At 36.2% G+C, this 21767-nt stretch overlaps 3 protein-coding genes across 3 annotated transcripts; all 3 read left to right on the top strand.

Annotated features, from left to right (window-relative positions):
* Window positions 1-438: 438 nt before the first annotated feature.
* LOC142522815 (phytanoyl-CoA dioxygenase) lies at window positions 439-7698 on the top strand. Its single transcript, XM_075626362.1, has 8 exons — window positions 439-676; window positions 792-852; window positions 1159-1227; window positions 1340-1458; window positions 2330-2477; window positions 2593-2737; window positions 2818-2904; window positions 7244-7698. Exons 1-8 carry the CDS (start codon window positions 494-496, stop codon window positions 7284-7286), a joined length of 855 nt encoding a protein of 284 aa, XP_075482477.1. The 5' UTR covers window positions 439-493; the 3' UTR covers window positions 7287-7698.
* Window positions 7699-15417: 7719 nt separating this feature from the next.
* On the top strand, window positions 15418-16287 carry LOC142521930 (uncharacterized). Its single transcript, XM_075625104.1, has 2 exons — window positions 15418-15654; window positions 15715-16287. The coding sequence occupies exons 1-2, from the start codon at window positions 15418-15420 to the stop codon at window positions 16285-16287; spliced, it is 810 nt and encodes a 269-aa protein (XP_075481219.1).
* Window positions 16288-16445: 158 nt separating this feature from the next.
* On the top strand, window positions 16446-17701 carry LOC142521929 (uncharacterized). The gene is made up of 2 exons (XM_075625103.1): window positions 16446-17154; window positions 17256-17701. Exons 1-2 carry the CDS (start codon window positions 16446-16448, stop codon window positions 17699-17701), a joined length of 1155 nt encoding a protein of 384 aa, XP_075481218.1.
* The last annotated feature ends 4066 nt before the right edge of the window (window positions 17702-21767 follow it).

Raw genomic sequence — 21767 nt, 5'->3', positions numbered from 1 at the left:
TCAATTTATGAATAAATTTAATATATATTATACACATCAAGTAGTATATAGATAACACAAAATAGAGTGTAATATCAACTCCCTTTAAAGACAAAAATTTGTGTGAGACGGTCTTACGGGTCGTATTCTGTGAGACATATATCTTATTTTGGTCATCCATGAAAATTATTACTTTTTATTGTGAATATTGGTAGGATTGACCCGTCTCACAGATAAAGATTCGTGAGACCGTATAACAAGATACCTACTCCCCTTTAAATATATATTTTGGAATTACAATTACAATTAATTAAATTTACAAATACATAATTGTATAATTACGAGGTTTTCTCTCAACGGCGGTGAAGGAATTAGAATTAAAATTAAATAAATAATTAACTATGGTCAAAATTTTATGCGAATTTTGACTTGATTTTCTTTATAAATAAATTGAGCTGATCAACATAAATCTCAACTCAAATTTCGACTCTCAGCCAAACCCCAATTTTTTTTTATGATGGTAATCGCCAAGAACTTGACTTCGGATCAGCTTCAGTTTTTCGACTCGAATGGATATTTGGTTTTGGAATCTTTTTGCAGCCCAGATGAAATAAAATCTCTCAGATTAAGAATGGATTATTTACTTGATGAATTCGACGCTTCCGGCAAAGCCTCAATTTTCTCCACCAAGAACCAAGTAGATATTTTCTTTTCATTGATTTTTCGAGATTTTTTTTTATATTTACTTCAATGTTTAATCGAACAAGCAATAAATTCTTAATTTCCCTTTCTGTTTATTGATCTGGGTTTAGCAAAAAACTTCGGATGATTACTTCTACGAGAGCGTTGAGAAGATTTCTTTTTTCTTTGAAGGTATGGATTTATGATAGCGTAATTCGATTCTTATTGATTCCCTTGTGTTGTATTTGGCTTTTGAGTGAAAATTATAATATCTGTTTTCGACTTGCTTGGCTTCACTGTTATTTTATGCATATGAATTATGTTCTATTATTCTAACTCGGTGCCAATGAAGAGCTGAACAATATTTATTGGTATAGAAAAATTATTATGAAATTTTATACAAATTTTTGATTTGAGAATTGGTGCTCTGCTAACAACATATATGGGCTTTTGGAAATTTCTGATTAAAAGAAGTGCCCTTGCTTTGCAATTTGACAGAAAAAGCATTTGATGATGATGGTAACTTGAAGCAAGCAAAGCAAGCCTCAATAAATAAAGTTGGTCATGGTATGATTGATTATCTCATTTTGATTATGTATATTGGCCGCTAATTTGGCTTCTCCCTTATGGTATGAATCTTGGTTTTCCTGACAATATTGTGTTATTTGCTTTTTTTCAGCATTGCATGAACTAGACCCTGAATTTAAGAGGTTCTCGAGCTCAGAGAAATTGTCAAGTTTAATGTTGTCCTTGGGTTACCAAAGACCAGTAATAATTCAGTCCATGTACATTTTCAAGGTGCATTAACTTGTAATCATGAGTTGCATCGCTAGATTTTCAATTCATTCTTTTGTTCGAGATTTTGTGATGTTTCATCATGAGTATAAAGGACATACTACTTGTTTGGCTGACAATTCACATGCTAGAAGCAGCCCATGTTAGATTTGTACAAAACAGGATCCCAAGAAGAACCTAGTTGTCACATTTTGTATCTTTTATGTTTACAAATATGAGATTTTCGGAAATCGAAGGAACTATCCCTTGTTGCGCTGTGTAAAGATTAGGATTTCTAGTTTGCTGATGAATTTTGTTAGTTCCTGGTGGGGGGAGACTTTACTGGCATTTAAGTGAGTATAGATATTGTATTGTTTGTTCTTTTGTTACCAAACTATGCATTAATATTCTAGTTTCTTAGTTTTTTCTTCTTTTTATTTTCTGTACAGATGAAATACTTTTTATGAATAAATAAAAATAGTACTTAGTTTGATATTGTACCAGGAAATTAGCATGTCCAAGCTGATTAATAGTATACGAATGTGTACTCTGTATAATCCGGTAGATATTATTCTGTGAATTTGATCGTATCAGATTATATTCATAAATTTCCCAATCATGCTTGGGACGTTCCAGAGAAGATTTATGGATTTTCTGTTTCATTTGCATCTTTATATGAGATTGAGATCTGGTTAGTGTCGTATCATTCCTCTGTGGCAGATACTCACTGATAACATTTGCTTTTCCCCTCTATTGCTCTCTTTTCTCCTAGTTCCTTCTGGTTCGGATATTGTTTGTACATGCTGGCATTAGATTTTGAGAAAAGTCTGAGAAATTTCACAAAATTAGAGTTTCCCATTTGGTTCTTTCAGATCCTAATGTTTTTTTTTTCTAGCAACCTGGAATTGGTGGAGAAGTACTACCACATCAAGACAATTCTTTTCTACATACGGATCCAACGACTTGCACGGGGCTTTGGCTATCTCTAGAAGATGCCACAACTACAAATGGCTGCCTCTGGGCTATTCCCGGATCTCATAAAGGTGTCCCCTTTCTCACAATTCATTTTTGCACAATCTCAGATGTTACTGAAGGTATAAAAATTTGTTGCGTGCTAAAGTTTCCTCTGGTTCTGATTTCTTTACAAAATTAATTTAGACGGTCTAGTGAGAAGATTCATCAGAGACGAAAAGGGGGTTCACTTTGATAAGCCATCTCCATCCTACGAGCTGAAGGATTTCGTCCCTATTGAAGTGAAAGCTGGGACACTGGTTGTCATTCATGGAGATTTAATTCACCAGAGGTGTGTTGCATGTATAGAACACAAAATTATTTTCTTGTTCTGCTGTTTTGCATAGTCTACTTATGGGATTTATTCTGCAGTTTTGAGAACAAGTCCTCAACATCGCGGCATGCGTATAGCTTGCACGTGATTGATACTAATGGCTGCAGATGGTCTCCGGACAATTGGTGAGTGACAAGATATTAACATATCATGTTTGTCACTTTGTTTTCTTATTTTTTCTGATTGCCAATTCGTGACTTTATGAAATGACCTTCAATTTATTTTATAACCATTTAAACATAAGACAGTTCAGCATGCAACAAATGAATTTAAAACATGTCTACTTGAAATTTTACCCACAAGATCCTACAATAATTACCCATGCAAGTAAGAGCAAGCAAACAGCTCATGAAATAAAATATATTCTGCTCCCTCTGTAACTCCCCAAAAATTCTAGCAACTTCATAAACTTAGAAAATAAATAGTAGGAAGTCTTCTCTAAACCATAGCCCTCTAAACAATTAAATCCATAATTCGAACCCCACTTAGCAAAATAAATAATATTCAGCAATCATAAAATGATATTGTTGCAATATTTGCTATCCGCAAGTGTATGATGTCAAGTTTTAGTACTCTGTAGAGCACAAATATCGATACTACAGGGAATGTAATTTAATTATAAATTAATTACAACAATTAAAATAATCAGATTTTATTTAGAAAATTTAATAAAATGTTCGTTGTTAATTATGAATTAAAATTAATGAAAGCACACAAACAAATTAAAATAACTGAAAATAAGAATCTAGAGGTATGATTTCACTTGGTTTTCACTTATTAAAATTATAATTGACATCTGTTATTTCAACCTGTTTACTACCCAAAAATTTTCAACTATTCATACTCTCTTTCCCAAGTGGTGCGTATGAATCAATTATCTAAAGTCGATTTCAATATCCCTATCAACAATCAAACCATAGATAATTTCAATAGCACAATAATTCTTTTAATGGAATCGTTGGAGTTATAGACCTTCCGAAGTCTATAAACACCAACGATATATTTTCATGTGTTCCTATTCAAAATATCCTCTCCCGAGTGATAGATCTGAGTGATAGTTCTCGAATAAATATGGCAGTTCAATTATTGATCAAGTAATTGAAAGCAATAAGATCCGGAAAATATTCATAAACAAATGAGTAATTCGAAATGTAAATCAACAATTCATAAATAAATATTAGACCAAGCTACGTCGTCCTCTAGATTTAATAGATTAGTAATGAATGAAAAACGACAAAATAAATTCATGTTCTTTAACATCACTAATAGACTAAAATTAAGTAAGAATAAGGGAAGAAGAATCGAATCAGAATTGCGACTTCGTCCCCAGTAGATGCACTCTTAGTCTTCGTTCTTCGATCTCGCTCACTTTCCCGTTCTCTCGATTTTTGTGTGTGACTGCGGCCTTCTTTTTTTTTTTCCCCTTCTGTGGCTAGTGTTTAAATTTTTATAAATGTGTGAATGGTTGCGAAAGCCTAAGAAAACTCCGTCAAATTCTGCGTTGTACCTCTACTATGCGCGTGCAGCTGCGCTGAATCTCGCGCGCGAGCTACTTGTTATGTGCGGCCGCGCTGTATGCATGCGGTACTGTTCATTAATTTTTTTTTTTGCACTCGCGCTTTCTCTGCTTTCTTGCTCGGCCCTTCATTCTTCCATTTCAAAATTTAATTTATTTCTTGTTGGTCACAAGTTACGCGGCCCATGCTTGATTCCTGCAGCGACATAAACAACAGTCAAAGACACGTAAATCCGCTCGATAAGCCACACTTTCATGCCAATTCCTTGGATAATTTAAGTGCAAAACTTGCTGATAAAAGGTTAAAACATGTCCATCAAATATTATTCTTTTATCAACTCCCGTCAAACTTATTACGGAAAACGAAAGGTCTCAGATAGTGCACATCTGACATGTGTGAATCCATTCGATCATCCACGTCATCTCAATCATCGTTACCTGCACCTGTTGAACTTTGTGAGTATAAATACTTAGCTAGTTCTTTTTATGATACAAAATAATACATAATAAACAAATGTATTTTTATGAAAAATAACGTCAACTTCCTTGTAAAATTTTAGAAACAATAAGCACATCACATAAGCCCGTTAACTCCTTCACAATATTTATACCTGACAGGGAAAATCTGGCAAAGCTAATACCTCTATCAACTTTACCTAATAGGAAAATCTGGCAAAGCTTAATACATACCTCTATCAACCTCACAGGGAAAATCAGGCAAAGCTTATCATTAAAACTTCCGACAATCTAACTGTAATCAATCCCAATTTAGTCCAACATTTCTGACTAATACAGGAAAACATTTACCAACAATGACACAATCAAACCTTTAACAGCCAACAGTCAAATATGTTTGGCCAAACCATGAATATCCATGGATCCAGAAAATTTGCAATGGGCCCCATAAGGTCCCACGCCCATGAACAATCATTCAGCAAGGCACATCGACTTACGTCCCTTACCCGTGCCAGTCCATTGGCTACGGCATATCGATTCAACGCCAATATTCTAAACCCATGCTAGTCAAATTTTTCGTAGTCAAATAAATGCATGCTCGTGTCAGTTTATAAAAACTTCATTAAACTTTTTCGTTTAAATTTTCGTTCGACATCCCAATGTCAAGCTACCCTAAATCTCAACCAGCATCCCAGTAGTTTTAAAATCTCAACAAGCTGCTCGGAGATCTAAAAAAAAACTCAACGAGCTACCTGGAAATTATAAAATTTCAACAAGCTACCCGAGCACTGTTCACCCTGCCCGGACCAACACCTCAACCGAGACCATCTAACTTCAGTAGAAAATCACAATTATTACTTGCATATGTGTTGCTAAAGAAAGAAAACGAGAAGTACGAAAGCAACAAGCTTTCTAATATGCACAATCGGCATGGAGGTGTCAAAATATTATTGCCCAAAGTTTAATTAGGCTAAATCATCCAAGGACTCCAATCTTAAAATCATTATTTTGTATATGACCTAACCATATGCCCTTAATGTCACCAAAATCTGTGGATTGAATGACAAGCAATTTACAAATTTCCTTTTCGTTAGGAAAGGTTTGTTCGTCGATATTATATATATATATATGCACACATCTCAAACGCAATAAAATTTCATCGTCGTATGAATCTTGTAAAAATACTATCAAAGCACATCATATATTCAATCAAAAATATTTAAAACGGTTCAATCGATGTGTCCAAGAAGGGAATCAAACTTGCATAAAGAATTAGAAAATTTTCATAAACACTAAAACCCATAAAATTTACCGTCACATCATTAATCATGCACAGAAAATTCAAAAAGTTCATACTATGATTCAACTGGGTGTCAAAAGGTGGAAACATCACTTGCCTTGAGTTTAAGAGTGAGATGGTTCGCGTTTTGGCACTGGGGATTGAAGAACGGCTGAAGAACGGCTGAAGAACATTCGTTTTCCTTGAAAATCCACAAGTTGAATCAAATTCTACTCCTCTAAGAACCCAATCTCCCCCTTCTCTTTTCTCCCTCTCTTTTTTTATGTGAATACGGTTTGTGGGTGATTAAGGATGTAATTATTCATAATTTTATTTAATCTACTATATTTTTTTTTAAAAAAATACATATTATATTTTTTAAAAAAAAGCTGAACTCAATTTTAATATTTCTCCTTCCATATATATATATATATATATATATATATATATTTATATATATATTGTTTTGAAACTAAACATAATTAAATTTAAAGGGAACACTGCTAGCTCTTAAATCCTTTTATTAGGAAATTTAAGTTATTGTTTCTAATTCCCTGTAATTACAATTTATATAATCTTCCGAAAAGAAAAAATCTAGAATTTATATGATACCTTTGTTGTTCTCGTTCGAGTCCAGTTAGCAAGAAAATCCATAGAATTTTAATTAAACATTTAGCATATCAATTAAATTCACATAATTAAAGTTAAAATAGGCTTGTCACTTTTGTGAACGATTTTGGGCGTTACACTTTACTATCCCAATCTTCAGATAAAGAATGAAGAGAACGTGCCTTAATGAAAACAACCTGATCTGTATATTCTTATTCTTGTGAAACTGAAACTTCTTGATAATAGTCAACCTGATATGTATATTCTTAATCTTGTGAAACTGAAACTTCTTGAAAATAATCGACACTATTATCACTGCTTGTAATTTCTACCTGAATTATCTAATTGTATAATTTTTTGTATGATTTCAATGTAAGACCTTTGTGCTTTTCTGATGTTTATATGATTGAATTTGTTCCTTGCAAACCAAGTCGAGACAAGACCCCGATTTAAGGTTGGGAGGCCTCCAAAAGGAACAAGAGATCTGAAAACTTGTATTTCATTTTATATCCATAATGATATAGCATAGACAGCAGCTTCTTGAATTTGTATTGAGCTTTATATACATGTCATTTGACTATGCTTCCACATTAATATTTGTCAGGATTAGAAGAACTGTGGATCCCGAGCCGCTTTATACTTCCTGAGGTTCACTGCTCGGAAAATCGATTCCATTTGTTTCTTAAGTTGATAAATATTTCGGTTTTCTCTTCTTGATGACGGACATCTCCTAGTGTGGCTCATAAATTATAAACAAGTATGTATGTTTTGATGTTTTGATTTTTCTCTTTGAAATTTGAATTTGGATGCACAAGTGTAGCCAGATTCTTATACTGCATCATGCTTTACAATGCGGAACTATGTATCTCCAGAGAATCCCAATAACTTTTGTGCTTTTGGGACGGAGCTAATAGCTCAGAAAGGATCTTGTGAAGATCTTTATCAACTGGTGTCACAGTAAACATCAGCTTCTTCTGTTGTGAGACAACGTATGTAGACATTGCTATGTTTCGGATAGCAGTGATTGTGAGTATTCAGTTGATGCATTAGACCGACGAACCATAACTTGTTTTTATGCTCCACATTTGAGCAGCCTTTGTCAAATCATCCTCTGTTGAGGAGCAGAATAAATCCGAGAAGATGGAGGTTTCTTCATTCCTCCCAGGTGAGGTGGTGTGGCATAAATATCGGCACGCCACCCGTCCCAAAATAGAATATTATAAAATTAAATTGATTTAAAAATTTTCCAAATTCACAAATATTTAGGAAACAAGGATAACTAACATAGATTTTGATTGTTAGGGGCAATGTTAATATAACTCTACTTTTTATTATTGTGTGATATATTAATCAGAATAAATAGCTATACAATTATAATGGGAGAGGATCAAGATATTAAAGATTTGTCGTCAAAAATTGATTAAATTTCAAATTAAATTATTATTCAATAAGTATACAAATATTAGCACATATATACTTCTTATAAGTATGGATTTGTTTCCAAAATGTGTATATAATGTAAACATTCTAATTTTAAATTTTTTATTTAATGGTTGAAAGATCGGTTTTGACACATTTGAAGGTGCTTCAAACACAATATTTTTCATAAGCTGCAATGACAATAACTTGTATTTTAAGAATGAATACGCTGATAAATTAAATTGAGTCTGGTTTTCACACTAAACGGAAATATTCGAAATAATCATTTGTTAAGAAAACTGAATAGTTTAAAGCTTTTAGCTTGTCTTTTAACTGAATAACTAAGTAATGAGGATTAGTTCTGGCTTGTATCAGTTCAGTTATGGGAGGAACTGAATTAATATCAGCTTGAACTGATTAAATCAGTTTTAGAACAATAGTTAAACAGTTAAGGATACGAGATATATTTATGGATGTTCAGAGACTTCAACTGCTCCTACATCACTCTTTCTACCACCTCAAATAGAATCCAATAGAAAACTTTAATTTATACAAATTTTTGTACAAACCTACTCCAGAAGGGCAGCACCCAACTACAACTTCTAGCACCCAAGATTGCATGCGGCACCTTGCAACCTGCATAATGTTTAACGTCTTTATACCAAGATTACAAACACAATATTTAATGTCTTTGTGTGAAATTTCACTCAGCTAAACAATAAACTCAACCCTCTTTATATGTGAGTGATTTGTATGTGAAAGTGTGAGAACTGATCTAATCAATACGACACGAAGATATTCTCACACAACTGGGGTAACTGCTTCTAGTAAGCTGATATGAAATGAGCGTGCCCTCAGTTTTCTTCACACACTGGAATTCACTTGTAGTTCCTATCTTATTGTTGTTGATGTGGTGGTTGTTATCATCTTTCAACAGTTTTGGTCTGGTATTTATAGGCACTCATTTGACCGTATATGAAGACTGTATAATAATGTTCGTTGCATTTGCATGTGCTTCTTTAGGACATGTCTTTTCATTATGAAAACTGTTCTTGAAGCTTTTCTCTTTTCAGCTTTGCTGCAACGTCTATTATTGTACCTTCCTCTGTGAGGTAGCTTGTAGTTTGTACCTTGAATATTCGCATTTAGCTGGATTCCATTTGTAATGTCCGAAAAACCAAACCTACGTAAACCACATGCATACAAAATTGTTTAAATTGCTTAATTGTTTTATTTAATTGATTCTAAATGCTTGCACGATATTTATTACATGAATCCAGGTTCTAATTGGCGATTGAAAGTATAGTTGTTGTCAGGAGATATTTATTGCATATGTTGGGATTTTTTTAATTCTAAAAACTTAAATTGAATATGTAGGATCTTGAATTATCTTGACTACAATAAATTAAGGAATGACATTTTCATGTTAAATAAAGTATTCTAATTTTTAAGTTTAACAAATAGATTAACTACCTTACGTAAAAAGGTCACAAACATAGATATGCATCCAGGAAAGAGTAACATAATAAATTTTGCATTTATATGATACTAAGAATAAATTATATTAGAAGGTGGATAAATATTTTATTCCTTAGGGTGTTAAGATTTTTGTAAGTATAAGGTCATTTGACATAATCTTGAATTCCGAGGTTACATATAAGTTGATTTTATAGCAGTATTTAGAATGAAATCATAATGTGAAATGGTGACTCGATAGGCTTGAATCATTTAAGTATTTTGAATGCTTGAGATTTAAGAAAAAAAAAAAAAATTGATGATAGTGTTAAGGACAATATGTTTGGCATATACATGAATGAGGTTGTAATATGAACAAGTCATTAAGGTGTTTTATAATCATGGATAATATATGATGACTATGGATCGAAACTGAGTTTGGCGATAGAAATATATTTTGGGGAAATTAAATAAAAAAATCAGGACGACTTAAGGTAAAATCAATCAATTAACTAATCTTTGGGAATATAAAACAGCTTAAGGTAGTTTAGGGTTTATGAGATGATGTAGAGTTAGTTAAATCTTTGATTTTTTTGAGATCGAGAAACTTTGTATAAATGCATAAAAATGGAAGATACCTTATCAGAGTACGCAGCGAAAGCGTAATAGAATGCAAAATTTAAGCCAATCAGATTAAGTATGAAGTTAATGAAGGAGCTTTAGCTTTACAATAATCAAGACTAGACAAATTTTGAAAAAATAATTTTATTTAAGGGGGATGATTTGTAATGCCCGAAAATCAGTACACATAGACCGCATGCATAAAAATTATTAAATTGCTAAATATTAAATGATTTTGGATGAATGAATGATATATTTTGAGTGACTAAATGATTAATTGTGTTATTTTGCTCGATTGAATAATTTAAATATTTTCAAACAAATATCGGTGGTTGGTCCGGAAAGAGGATCAAAGAAGATTAAGGTGTTAAAGATTTAAAAGTTAAAATTTTATTTTTAGTTAAGAAAATATTTATTTTAAATATTTTAAAAATTATTGAATTTTTAAGGTCAAATTTAAATTAATTAGTGAGGAAGGAATTTTATATAATTTATAAGGGATTTTGGGAAATAGTTATTTTAAACCTTTTAATTTAAGGCCTAATGATTTATTAATATTAATGGACCTAATTAATTATTTAAAAACTAGGGTTAAGTAAGCCAATTAATTTAGTGCATGGAAAATCTTTTTAAATTCTTTTTAAAAGAGTCCTACACACACATCTAAACATCTAAACACACACACACCCGAAACACAGACCTACAAATTACGTGAATTGAAGGGGAAAGAAAAGAGTGCATCGGCAAAACAAGGGAATCTTGGGTAAGGAATTTTTCGATTTTTTTTCTCCTTCGTTTTTAGATTTTCTTCTTTGTTCTTCCTTCCAACAACGATCACCCGTCTCCCTTACATCTAAAGGTGGGTTTTCGGTAGGGATTGGAAGAGAAAAAGGTAGAAAAAGGGTAGAAATCGTTCTCCGTTTGTCACTGACGTTCTACTGTTTTGGTATTCGTATTTCGAGCGTTTTAAACTCAAAGTTATGTTTCTAAATTTTTTTTTTGCACCATTAAAATCATAATATGTGTGTTTTATGTTTTAAAGCATGAAAATTATATTGATCAAATTATTTGATAGTTGAATGAATATTTTTCAAATTTTTGACGTTTTCGCGCTCATTTGAGATGAGTTATGGTTTTTAAAGGACATGCTGCAGTTATGAGACATTAAATATTATAAAAAGTGTTGTTAAAGTAATAAAAAAAGGCTGGAGAGTAGCGAAGAAAGTGTATGGTGGAGGATTGACAGCTAGGGTTTTCCTTGCATGTTTTGGAACGTTTCAATCGTCTAGGTTGTATGGTGCGAAGGGGCTGGTGCGGCTGGTCAGGGGATTGTCCGGTAGGGTCCAGCAGGGTGGCTAGGTGGTCTGGTCCAAGGTGTCTCGGGGGTGGCTCAAGAGTTAATGGTGCAATGGCTTGGTTTGAGAGAAAGAGGTTCGAAAATGGCTAAGGAGAAATAAGGGACTCGAACCATGGTCTACGGGTGTGGAATCATGGTTCATGGGGGTAGTTTAGGGATGAAAAGCTTATGTTTAAAGTTTGGGAAGAAAATATTAAGTTTGGAATTAATTCGGATTTAAAACGCTTCACGGTTTAGTTATTAAGTCATTAAATCGAAAAGCTCGGGTTCACGTCTAAGAAAAATGTCAGAAGTCAAATTTAAGCTTATATGATGTTATGGGATATGTTCAAGTCAATAAAAGTAAGAAAATGTCAAAATTCGCAAGTTCGAAGTCCAGGGGTAAATTGATCATTTTACGTCCCTTGTAGTTCAAAAGCTCTGGCAATGTCCCGAAGAATCATAATATATGCTAAATGATATTTTAAAATTTTTATGATGCAAATATGATATTTTTATGATATATGCAAAAATAGTATGATTTTTCCCCAAAAATGTTATTTTACGATTTTTGAAGGATATGAAATTTTATAAATAAAAAAAGGAAAATATTTTGATGATGTGAATTGATTGTGACATAAAAGATATGATTGGGGATATCGTGAGGGAAAAGACCCCAAAGGGAGCCCGTTTACAGGAGAAGAATCAGAGGGAGCCCGATGTTCGTATTTCCATATTTGGCCCACGACCCAGTGACGAGAGTTGCTGACGTCCCGCCCCTAGGTACTTGGTATAGCTGGACCGATTAGTCGACCATGATGATATGATATATCATAGTCACTTTCAAAGATCAAACTTCACCCAAAATGATAGACGATGATGACAATCTTTATGATTTATTGATTTATGATTTACCTATGATTACGAGTTTTTACGTAGGTTTATTTTATTAAAATATTTATTTTAAAGTTGTATGTGTCTGTATATATATTATTTTTACTTATGTTTAGAACGTGCTGAGTTATTAGACTCACTAGATTTGAATGTTCGCAGGTAATGATGATTTTTAGAGAGACGCTGATGCTTGAGTGGATCAGGTCCGACATTATAGTCCCGAGGAACTTTTATTTTCCGCATTAGCTTAAGATTTACAGATTTTAAAGTAAAGATTTTAAGGGTTATTTTATTAGAGATTTTATGCTTTATTTTAAAATTTAGTTTTTGGATTATTTTAAAATTAACGTACGATTTTGGTGGTTAACGATTTATGGATTTTTGCATTTGAGATTTAAAATATTGAGTTTGATTTTAAATGAGGGTTCGAAGTTCATGTTTTATGTAAGAAAAAAATTTAGTAGAATTTTAAAGTTCAAAAAAATCAGGGACGTTTCATATAGGACTAGACATGATCATTCTTCTTCTAATGCAAGAGGAATTAGAAATTATGGATTTGATTATGAGTCATCTCAATATATCAATCACATGAATAATCAAGTTGAAGGGTATTGTAATAGTGGACAAAATAGATATCATGACCTTCAATCATTCGCAATAGGTAATGTTAGACATCATGACCATGGATATGTATCTTCAAGTGAGGCTAGTAATTCTTTTGGGCATCGAGAATTTGGAGACCATCATCATCATTATGAAGGTTTATTAAATCCACATTCATTACACCACACCGACTCCGTTTCGAACCCCCAATTCAATCAATATCTTGGTGGACAATACAACACTAATATATATCCACGACCATATGGTGAAGATTGATTTTCTCAGTTGAATCTCGAGGGAAAGTATACCGATGATTTAGCTCATGCACGTCACTCTTCTTGGTATTAGTCTCGATGATTTAACATTTGCATGTATTTTTCTATATTAATATTGCCATATAATTATATGTCAATGTATCATTTTTCAATAAATTTATATTTCAGTTATTATTGTGATTTTATTCTCATCTATATCGTATACATAATTTAATATGTTTAACAAATAATTTGACTAAGAATGTTGGAAAACACATCAATTTATCTAAGATGGTGAATCTCAAGTCTACTTCTCGCTCTATCCATCAAAGAAAGAAGAGCTACACAGAGATTTAGCTATTTATATTGGGAAACTTTCATCAGAATGTGTAATAACAAAATAATTAAATTGATTGTAAAAGATTGATTTTAATTGATGTATTTTAGTTGATGTTAAATAATATGTAACTCTAAAGTAAGCTTTGAAGAAATTTGATTTTAATTTGGGTTAACATATGTACCTCCAATTGAAAAAATTTCAAAATTTTAATTGATTATAACCCAAAATTTTCTTAATAGTATATTTCAATTTTGAGAGGGTTGTGAGAATTTCGATATATAACAAAGATATGCTTTGTGATTCAATAAATAAAAAAATTAATTTCAGTAAGTGCAATTCAACATAACATACATGAATTCGATAGTGCCAGTAGCAGTGAGGATGATTATAGATTTGATAATATCAATGAAGAAACTTTAGAAGAGGTAGAAAATAGAGCATTGCAAAAGGCAATGAAAGAAAATCGTAAAACAAGAGCATTTGAGGAGGAGATGTGTAACAGGTATGGTTCAGATAAATTATATATGTTATTATTTTTCTTGATGAACAACCATAATTAATTAAAAATAAATATTTATTAATATATATTCTTGAATTTCAGGAAATTTTGCTGATAGTTCATCACTTGGTGTAGGTGGACAAGATTGTTGATGCCATGCGTTGGCAAACAATACTTAACCCTCAATTTTTTTATGATTTGGAAGTCTTTTAATCACTTCATCGGCGAACTCTAAAATCCATCACACGAAGAGTTTGTAGGTTATGTAGAATAGGATGGCTTTCACCAATTAGGAAAGGCCAAGGAGGACAAAATGTTTAGGACAAGATGCCTCAATTAGGGCATCTTTCAGATCTATGCAGGCATATCCAATTTACATAGGGCAATGATACCCCCCCATAAGAGTCCGGGTCATCTATGACCCGAGAAATTAAAGGGATAGCCCAAATCAGAGCAGATATGCAGAGTGTTTTCTTCAGCAGCTGGGAAAAGAGATGCCCGAGATATTTTCTCCCTGGGCAATCAAGAGCCCAGGCTCTCATGCAAGGTCCCGGGAACCTTCTACCTGAGCTACCTAGAGAAGCGCACCTCACTCGAGTGTATCAGTATGGGCTACCTTATGATTGGCAATCATTACTGTCAGAGCTACATGGGTTTGGCGGGTCAGAGAAGTCATCAAAAGTAGGGTATAAGCAGCCGCCTTACCATACTTAGCACGTGGACACTGAAAACTAGGTAATGATGAGATTTCCTATTATAAATAGCAGATTTACTTCTCATTTACAAATTCTGGATTTCTGAATTCTTGAGTCTTTCATGTATATCACCACATATACAAGCCACTTCACTTTTCTTCTTCACCTGCTGACTTAAGCATCGGAGTGGATATGCCGGATACCCCTCCGGCGCCCATTCACGAGTTCATCTTCTTGTTTGCAGGTTGCGGTGGAAGCCTGAGATATACCTTCCTCACAGATATATCTTCCTTGTTCATTTTCCTAAAACATCACACTTGTATCACCATCCGGTATATTGCCCCAACTTTGCTCACCCGATTTACCTTGAACACATCATTGGCACCGTCTATGAGAAATTGAGCTCAAGACGTTGATATGGCTCCTACAAGAAGAACCAACCAAGATACTTCCCGGGTTCCAAGAGATGATGCGCTTGCCTCTGGACAAGGTGGTCTTCCATCCCCAGGACCTCCAAATGTCATTACTTTGTCTCTGGAGGAGTTGGATCGGATTAAATCCGAGGCGGTGGAGAAAGCTGTAGCCCGGAGGGATCTTTCTCATCAAGTGCTGGGTCCTAGTCCCCGACTGTGGTAGAGGAGTTGAAAGAATTGAGAGAGAAGATGAGGGTGTTGGAGAGACAGAAGGAGGGTAGAAGTCATTCCCGGGTAGTCATTAAGGGATGTCCGTTTTCTGAGGCTATTGTCCGGGAACCTCTTCTCGCGAATTTTAAGTCTGCCAAAGTTAAAGATTGTGATGGCAATGCAGACCCCGAGGAACATCTGGTCAGGTTCAGGAATATGGCCATGTTGCACTGTTATGCTGACAGAATCAAGTGCAAAGTGTTTTTGACCACTCTGGTTGACTCGGCGCTGAGATGGTTTGAGGGACTGGCCCCTCGGAGTATTCAATTTTTTTAGGATTTTCAGAAGGTGTTTTTGCACCATTTTAGTAGCAGTAAGAAATACAAAAAGACTGCATTTAGTCTTTTTGAAGTGAAACAATGCCCGGAAGAGAGTCTGAGGGCTTATATTCGAAGATTTAACAGAGTGGCTTTGTACGTCCCTTCTTGTGCCCCCGAGACTAAGACAACTGCATTCACAAAAGGTTTGAGGGAGGGTGAATTTTTCTGGTCACTAACAAAGAAGACGCCTGGGGACTTTGAAGATTTGCTGGCTCGGGCAGAAAAGTATATAAATATGGAGGAGACCCAGAAGCAGAAAAGGGAGTCGGTAAAGAGAGAGAGAGGAGACCGGGTATCCAAGGCCGAGAAGAGGGTGACGGGAAGGAGTGACCCGGGACATTTTTCTCATTATGTTCCCTTGAAAATTATCCGGGACCGGGAGGTCCAAGAATGTAGCAGGGACTTGCCTCCATATCAACAGTATACCAGGCCTGAAAAGAAGGGGTTTTGCACCCTTCATAAAGTGTGTTACCACAACATGGAAGACTGCAAAACTCTCAAAAGAGCTTATGTCACGCCCTTTGTCTAGGGACGTAATCAACCAAGCAAGAGGCCGAGGTTGCCACCTTGGCCAGCTCGGCAGCCCGGCCCAGTGCCAGGGAAGATTCAAGAAATGCCCCGAGGGGAAGGAGAGATTCAGAGCCCAAGAGGAAGAAGTCTTCGCCCCCTGTCTTGGGGGTAATTAAAATGATATCTGGAGGATCTACTGACGGTGATTCTAATCGGGCTCATAAGTCGAGAAGCAGAAGAGATTGTATGGAGGTGGAAGAGGTGAGGAGGAATGAGGCAGTGATTATTTTTGGCCCGAAAGATTTGAAGTGTGTCAATCTTCCCCACAACGATACCATGATAATTAAAGCCAGGGTAGCAAATTATGATATTATGAGGGTCTTCGTGGATTTGGGCAGATCTGTCAATGTTATTTTCAAGGAGGCCCTCATACAAATGGATTTGCAGGGATACCATTTGGAAGCAGTAGACACAACAATTTTTGGCTTTGCTGGCCATGCTGTCTATCCAGAAGGGGAGATTGTCCTGCCCTTATCTTTGGGCACCGGGGAGCCGAAGAAGAAGGTGATGACCACTTTTACTGTGGTGGATGCCACGTCATTATATAATATTATTTTTAGGCTGCCGACCATGAATGAGCTAAGAGTCGTAGCATCCACTTATCACCAAAAAATTAAGTTCCCGGTGGGAAGCCAAGTGGGGGAAGTCTGGGGGGATCAGCCTTCTTCCTGTAAGTGTTATGTAGAAGCGGTTCGGGTTAATCAGAAGAGAGCAAGAAAGGAGGGGAAGAAAGTAAAGGGTTGTGAGAAGATGGATAGAGTGGTAGAGAAGGGAGAAGTGCACTTTGTGGCGGAAGATGAGCAGGAGGTGGTAGAGATCGGTCCAGGCAAGGAGATCCGCGTGGCTCGAGACCTTGATTTATTCACCCGAGTCAGTTTGATCAATTGTTTAAAAATTAATCTTAATATTTTTGCATGGTCCCAGCAGGAGTTGGTAGGGATCTCACCCCTGATAGCGGAGCATCAGTTGAACATCCTCCCGGGATCTCAACCTGTGAAGCAAAAGAAGAGACTTTGGTCCTGAAAAAGGACAAAGTGATTGATGTACATGTTAAAGATTTGCTGAAGGCCGGTCACATTCGGGAAATACAATTTTCTACTTGGCTCTCGAATATGGTGTTGGTTCCAAAATCCACCGGGAAGTGGAGGATGTGTGTGGACTTCCGGGATCTCAATAAAGCTTGCCCCAAAGACCATTATCCGCTGCCCAAAATTGACCAATTGGTGGATTCCACCTCTGGATATGAACTGCTCAGTTTCATGGTTGCTTACCAGAGGTACCATCAAATTACCCTAGCCAAGAATGGTCAAGACAAGGCCATCTTCATCACCTCGGGAGGCACATTCTGCTATGTTGTCATGCCTTTTGGGTAAAAAATGCCGGGGCCACCTATCAGCGTCTCATGAAAAACGTCTTTGAGAAACAGTTGGGCAGGAATGTCGAGGTATATGTGGATTATATCTTGGGTAAGTCCAAGGAGGTTGCTGGGTTCATTTCTGATTTAGAGGAGACTTTTGCCACTCTCATGCAGTATGGGGTTAAGCTTGACCCGGCCAAGTGTATCTTCGGCGTGAAGAGTGGTAATTTTTTGGGTTTTGTGTTTACTGACCGGGGGATCGAGGTGAATCACCAGAAAGTCAAGTCCGTTCTGAATATGTCATCTCCTCGATCTGTCCGAGAAGTTCATAAATTGACCGGGAGAATTTCTTCTCTTTCCCGGTTCATATCCCGGTCAGCACATCGAAGTTATCCATTTTTCCAGGTCTTGCGAAAGGCACAGCAGTTCGGATGGGATGAGAAATGTGAACAAGCCTTCCGAGATCTTAAGAACTATCTTGCAGTGCTTCCTTTCTTAGTGAAGCCAGAGCCCGTGGAGAAATTATTTGTTTATTTATCCACTATAGAGTGTCAGCTCAGTATTGATAAAAAAGAAGGCTCTGATCAGAAGCTTGTCTATTATGTCAGCCATGCTCTAAGAGGTCCCGAGCTCCGTTACAGTGAAGTAGAGAAGATAGCCCTCGCTCTTGTTACGACTGCCTGGAAACTGCGACCTTATTTTCTATCGCATCAAATCATTGTGCCTACTAATAGTCCTCTCGGGAGGATTATGACTCATTCAGAAGTATCCAAGTGGATTATCAAGTGGACAGTCGAGTTGGGTGAGTATGATATTGAGTATAGGCCCCGGGTTATCGTCAAAGCACAGGCCTTGTCAGATTTCTTATCAGAGATGGTCCAACAAGATGAAGAGGAGGTCTGGAGGGTATTTGTGGATGGGGCGTCTAACTTTTTGGGATGTGGTATAGGAGTCATGATAGTAGCTCCCCTGGGAGAGAAGATAAAACTGGCACTGAGAATTGACTCCCAGGTGACCAACAATGAGTAAGAGTACGAGGCAGTTCTCGCCGGTATCTGAGCTACCCGGGAAGTTGGAGCTTCCCAGATCATTTTATATCCTGATTCACAACTGATTACTCAACAGATAAATGGTGTTTATGAGGCTAAGGATGATAGGATGCTTAAATATCTCAAGCTCATTAAAGACCATGCCGAAGTTTTTGTGGATTGGAGTATTGAGCAGATACCCCCGTGACGAAAATGGGGAAGCATATGCTTTGGCAAAAATGGCCGCCTATTTGTCAGAGGTCAGTACCCGAGAAGTATTGCATGTTTTCCAGCTAGTCCTCTCCATTGAATAAGAGACATTGCCAGTACCAGATGATTCTTGAATGACATCCCTGATCAATTTTATTATAAGCAATGAATTATCTTAAGACAAAGCTCGAGAGACAAGCTCTCATGTTTGTTCTCTTGAATAATATCATGTACATGAGATCATTTCAAGGGCATATGTTAAAGTGCTTATCTTCGAGAGAGGTGGATTATGTCCTCCGAGAAATTCATGAAGGGTGTTGCGAAGAGCATCTCGGAGGAATAACATTAGCCCATAAAGCAATGCTCGTCGGATTTGGTGGCCTACTATTAGCCAAGACTCTGCACGAGTAGTCCGGGCTTGTGAGGGTTGTCAACATCACTCTAATTTTCAGCACAGCCCGGACACTCTCATGAAGCCTATTTGGGCATCTTGTCCCTTTGATCAATGAAGCATTGATATTGTTGGTCCTTTTCCAATAGCCCGGGCTCAGAAGAAATTTTTGCTGGTAGCAGGTGATTATTTTTCTAAATGGGTAGAAGCCGAGCCCCTGGCAAAGATTACTGAGCAGGAAGTTTTGAAGTTTATGTAGAAGAATATTGTATGTCGATTTGGAGTCCCCAAGATACTAATCTCAGACAATGGGAGGAAGTTTCAGGGAAAGGAGATCACAGCTTGGTGCCAGGAAATGAAAATCACCCAGTCTTTCAATTCTGTTGCTTATCCTCAAGCCAATGGTAAAACAGAGGTTGTTAACATATTATTGTGTAAGCCTTGAAAACCAGGCTACATGGCAAAGGAAAAGACTGGGTGGAAGAATTGTCTAGTGTTCTCTAGGTTTACAGAACTACTCCCCTGGCACCTACTCAAGAGACTCTTTTTAATCTAGTGTATGGTTCTGAAGCAGTTCTTCCGGTTGAAATCGGACAATCTTCTGCCCGGGTAGAATCTTACTCGGATGATAATGATCAAATCCGGGCAATGGAATTGGATTTGGTGGAAGAAAAGAGAGAGCAAGCTCTGATTCGAATGGAAGCTTACCTAGGCCGGGTTATAAAATCATATAATAAGCGAGTCCGGATCCAAGACTTTCAAGTAGGAGATTTGATCATGAAGAAAGTTAATCCAGCTGGAGATGTTGGAAAATTGGAAGCTCGGTGAGAAGGACCTTTTAAAATAACCCGGAAGGTTAGCTCGGGAGCTTATTATCTAGAAGATGCTCAAGGAAGCTCTTTCAAGTGACCATGGATGTATTTCATTTAAAGAAGTATTTTGATTAAAAGATGAAAATTATTTGTTTGAAGACATAATGAAAGTTATGTTCTTCTCACAAAGTATATAAGTGTGTGTTGGAAACTTATTTTCGGTGGTTTGACAAACTAAGTGAAAAATTAATTGGACTAACTGATCAAGTTAATTGTAGTAACCGAACTACAAAAATCAACTGGCGTAGATTATCGAAGGCAACTGAAACTAGCTGAACTATCAAAGACAACTTACTGATCAGTTGGAAACTGACCAGTTGATATATTCAGTTGTGAGCTTATCAGTTGATCATTCAGTTGTACACGTCATCAGTTGAAAAGGACATTCAACCGACAACGGTACAAAGCAGACTCCAACTCGTAGTGGAACGCCGCATTTCAGAGCTTACAGTGTACGATTGTCAGAAGAATATTGACGTGGCAATCAACGGATAGATTGATTAAAATTACATTTAAAGTTACCATTGAAGAGAAGCCTATAAATAGGTGAGAAGAGCAGTTGAGCAAGCAACAATCGAACTATCTATTCTCAAGCTTGGTGTTGAAATGGGATCGTTTAAGATGCCCGAAGGCGCAACGGAAGTTTCAAAATTTTTAATTAGCAAAAACCGAGCACCTCAACCACTATAGTGTTTAGCAAATACATAAAAACACATATGACATTCATAGGGTGTTTTAGAAATTACTTATCAATCTCTTGAGATTGATGATGGCTCCAACCAAGTTGTAAACAACTTGGCTCTTGAAATATAGACAAATCTACAAGCCTCCTTTGAGCACACCTTGCTCAAAATCAAGCCCACCACCAACAAGCTAAATCCACTCTAATTTTTCACTAGAAAAATATGAGCATTTTTCATTTGAGAAGAGAGAGTTTCCTCAACAATTGAAGAAAGAAAAATGAAGGAGAATATGCAACCAAAATTTCGGCCAAGGTGAAGTGTAATGAAGGGAGGATGAGTTTTCTTGGTTATGCCAAAAGTTGAAAAGAAAAAGTTGCATGTGCATGCCATGCCATTAACTCAAAATTGCCTCCAACCCTTCACCTCCCAAGCATGCAATTCCATTTGGGCTTGTAAAAATTACAAGGCTCTGATCAGAAGCTTGTCTATTATGTCAGCCATGCTCTAAGAGGTCCCGAGCTCCGTTACAGTCAAGTGGAGAAGATAGCCCTCGCTCTTGTTACGACTGCCCGAAAACTGCGACCTTATTTTCTATCGCATCAAATCATTGTGCCTACTAATGGTCCTCTCGAGAGGATTATGAATCATTCAGAAGTATCCAGGTGGATGATCAAGTGGACATTCGAGTTGGGTGAGTATGATATTGAGTATAGGCCCCGGGTTACCGTCAAAGCACAGGCCTTGTCATATTTCTTATCAGAGATGGTCTAACATGATGAAGAGGAGGTCTGGAGGGTATTTGTGGATTGGGCGTCTGACCTTTTGGGATGTGGTATAGGAGTCGTGTTAGTGGCTCCCTTGGGAGAGAAGATTAAACTTGCACTGAGAATTGACTCCC

The sequence above is a fragment of the Primulina tabacum genome, chromosome 13 (genome assembly GCF_025594145.1).
Source record: "Primulina tabacum isolate GXHZ01 chromosome 13, ASM2559414v2, whole genome shotgun sequence".
Taxonomy (NCBI): domain Eukaryota; kingdom Viridiplantae; phylum Streptophyta; class Magnoliopsida; order Lamiales; family Gesneriaceae; genus Primulina; species Primulina tabacum.
This window is presented reverse-complemented; position numbering and strand designations above follow the sequence as displayed.

Bases quoted from the DNA above. Each gene is read 5' to 3' on its own strand.
- LOC142522815 (XM_075626362.1), top strand. From the start codon at position 494: ATGATGGTAATCGCCAAGAACTTGACTTCGGATCAGCTTCAGTTTTTC. The intron at 853-1,158 runs GTATGGATTTAT...GCAATTTGACAG, and splicing joins GATTTCTTTTTTCTTTGAAG to AAAAAGCATTTGATGATGAT. The intron at 2,738-2,817 runs GTGTGTTGCATG...TTTATTCTGCAG, and splicing joins GGAGATTTAATTCACCAGAG to TTTTGAGAACAAGTCCTCAA.
- LOC142521930 (XM_075625104.1), top strand. From the start codon at position 15,418: ATGAGGGTGTTGGAGAGACAGAAGGAGGGTAGAAGTCATTCCCGGGTA. The intron at 15,655-15,714 runs GTTGACTCGGCG...CAATTTTTTTAG, and splicing joins AAGTGTTTTTGACCACTCTG to GATTTTCAGAAGGTGTTTTT.
- LOC142521929 (XM_075625103.1), top strand. From the start codon at position 16,446: ATGATATCTGGAGGATCTACTGACGGTGATTCTAATCGGGCTCATAAG. The intron at 17,155-17,255 runs GCAAGGAGATCC...TGGTCCCAGCAG, and splicing joins GGTGGTAGAGATCGGTCCAG to GAGTTGGTAGGGATCTCACC.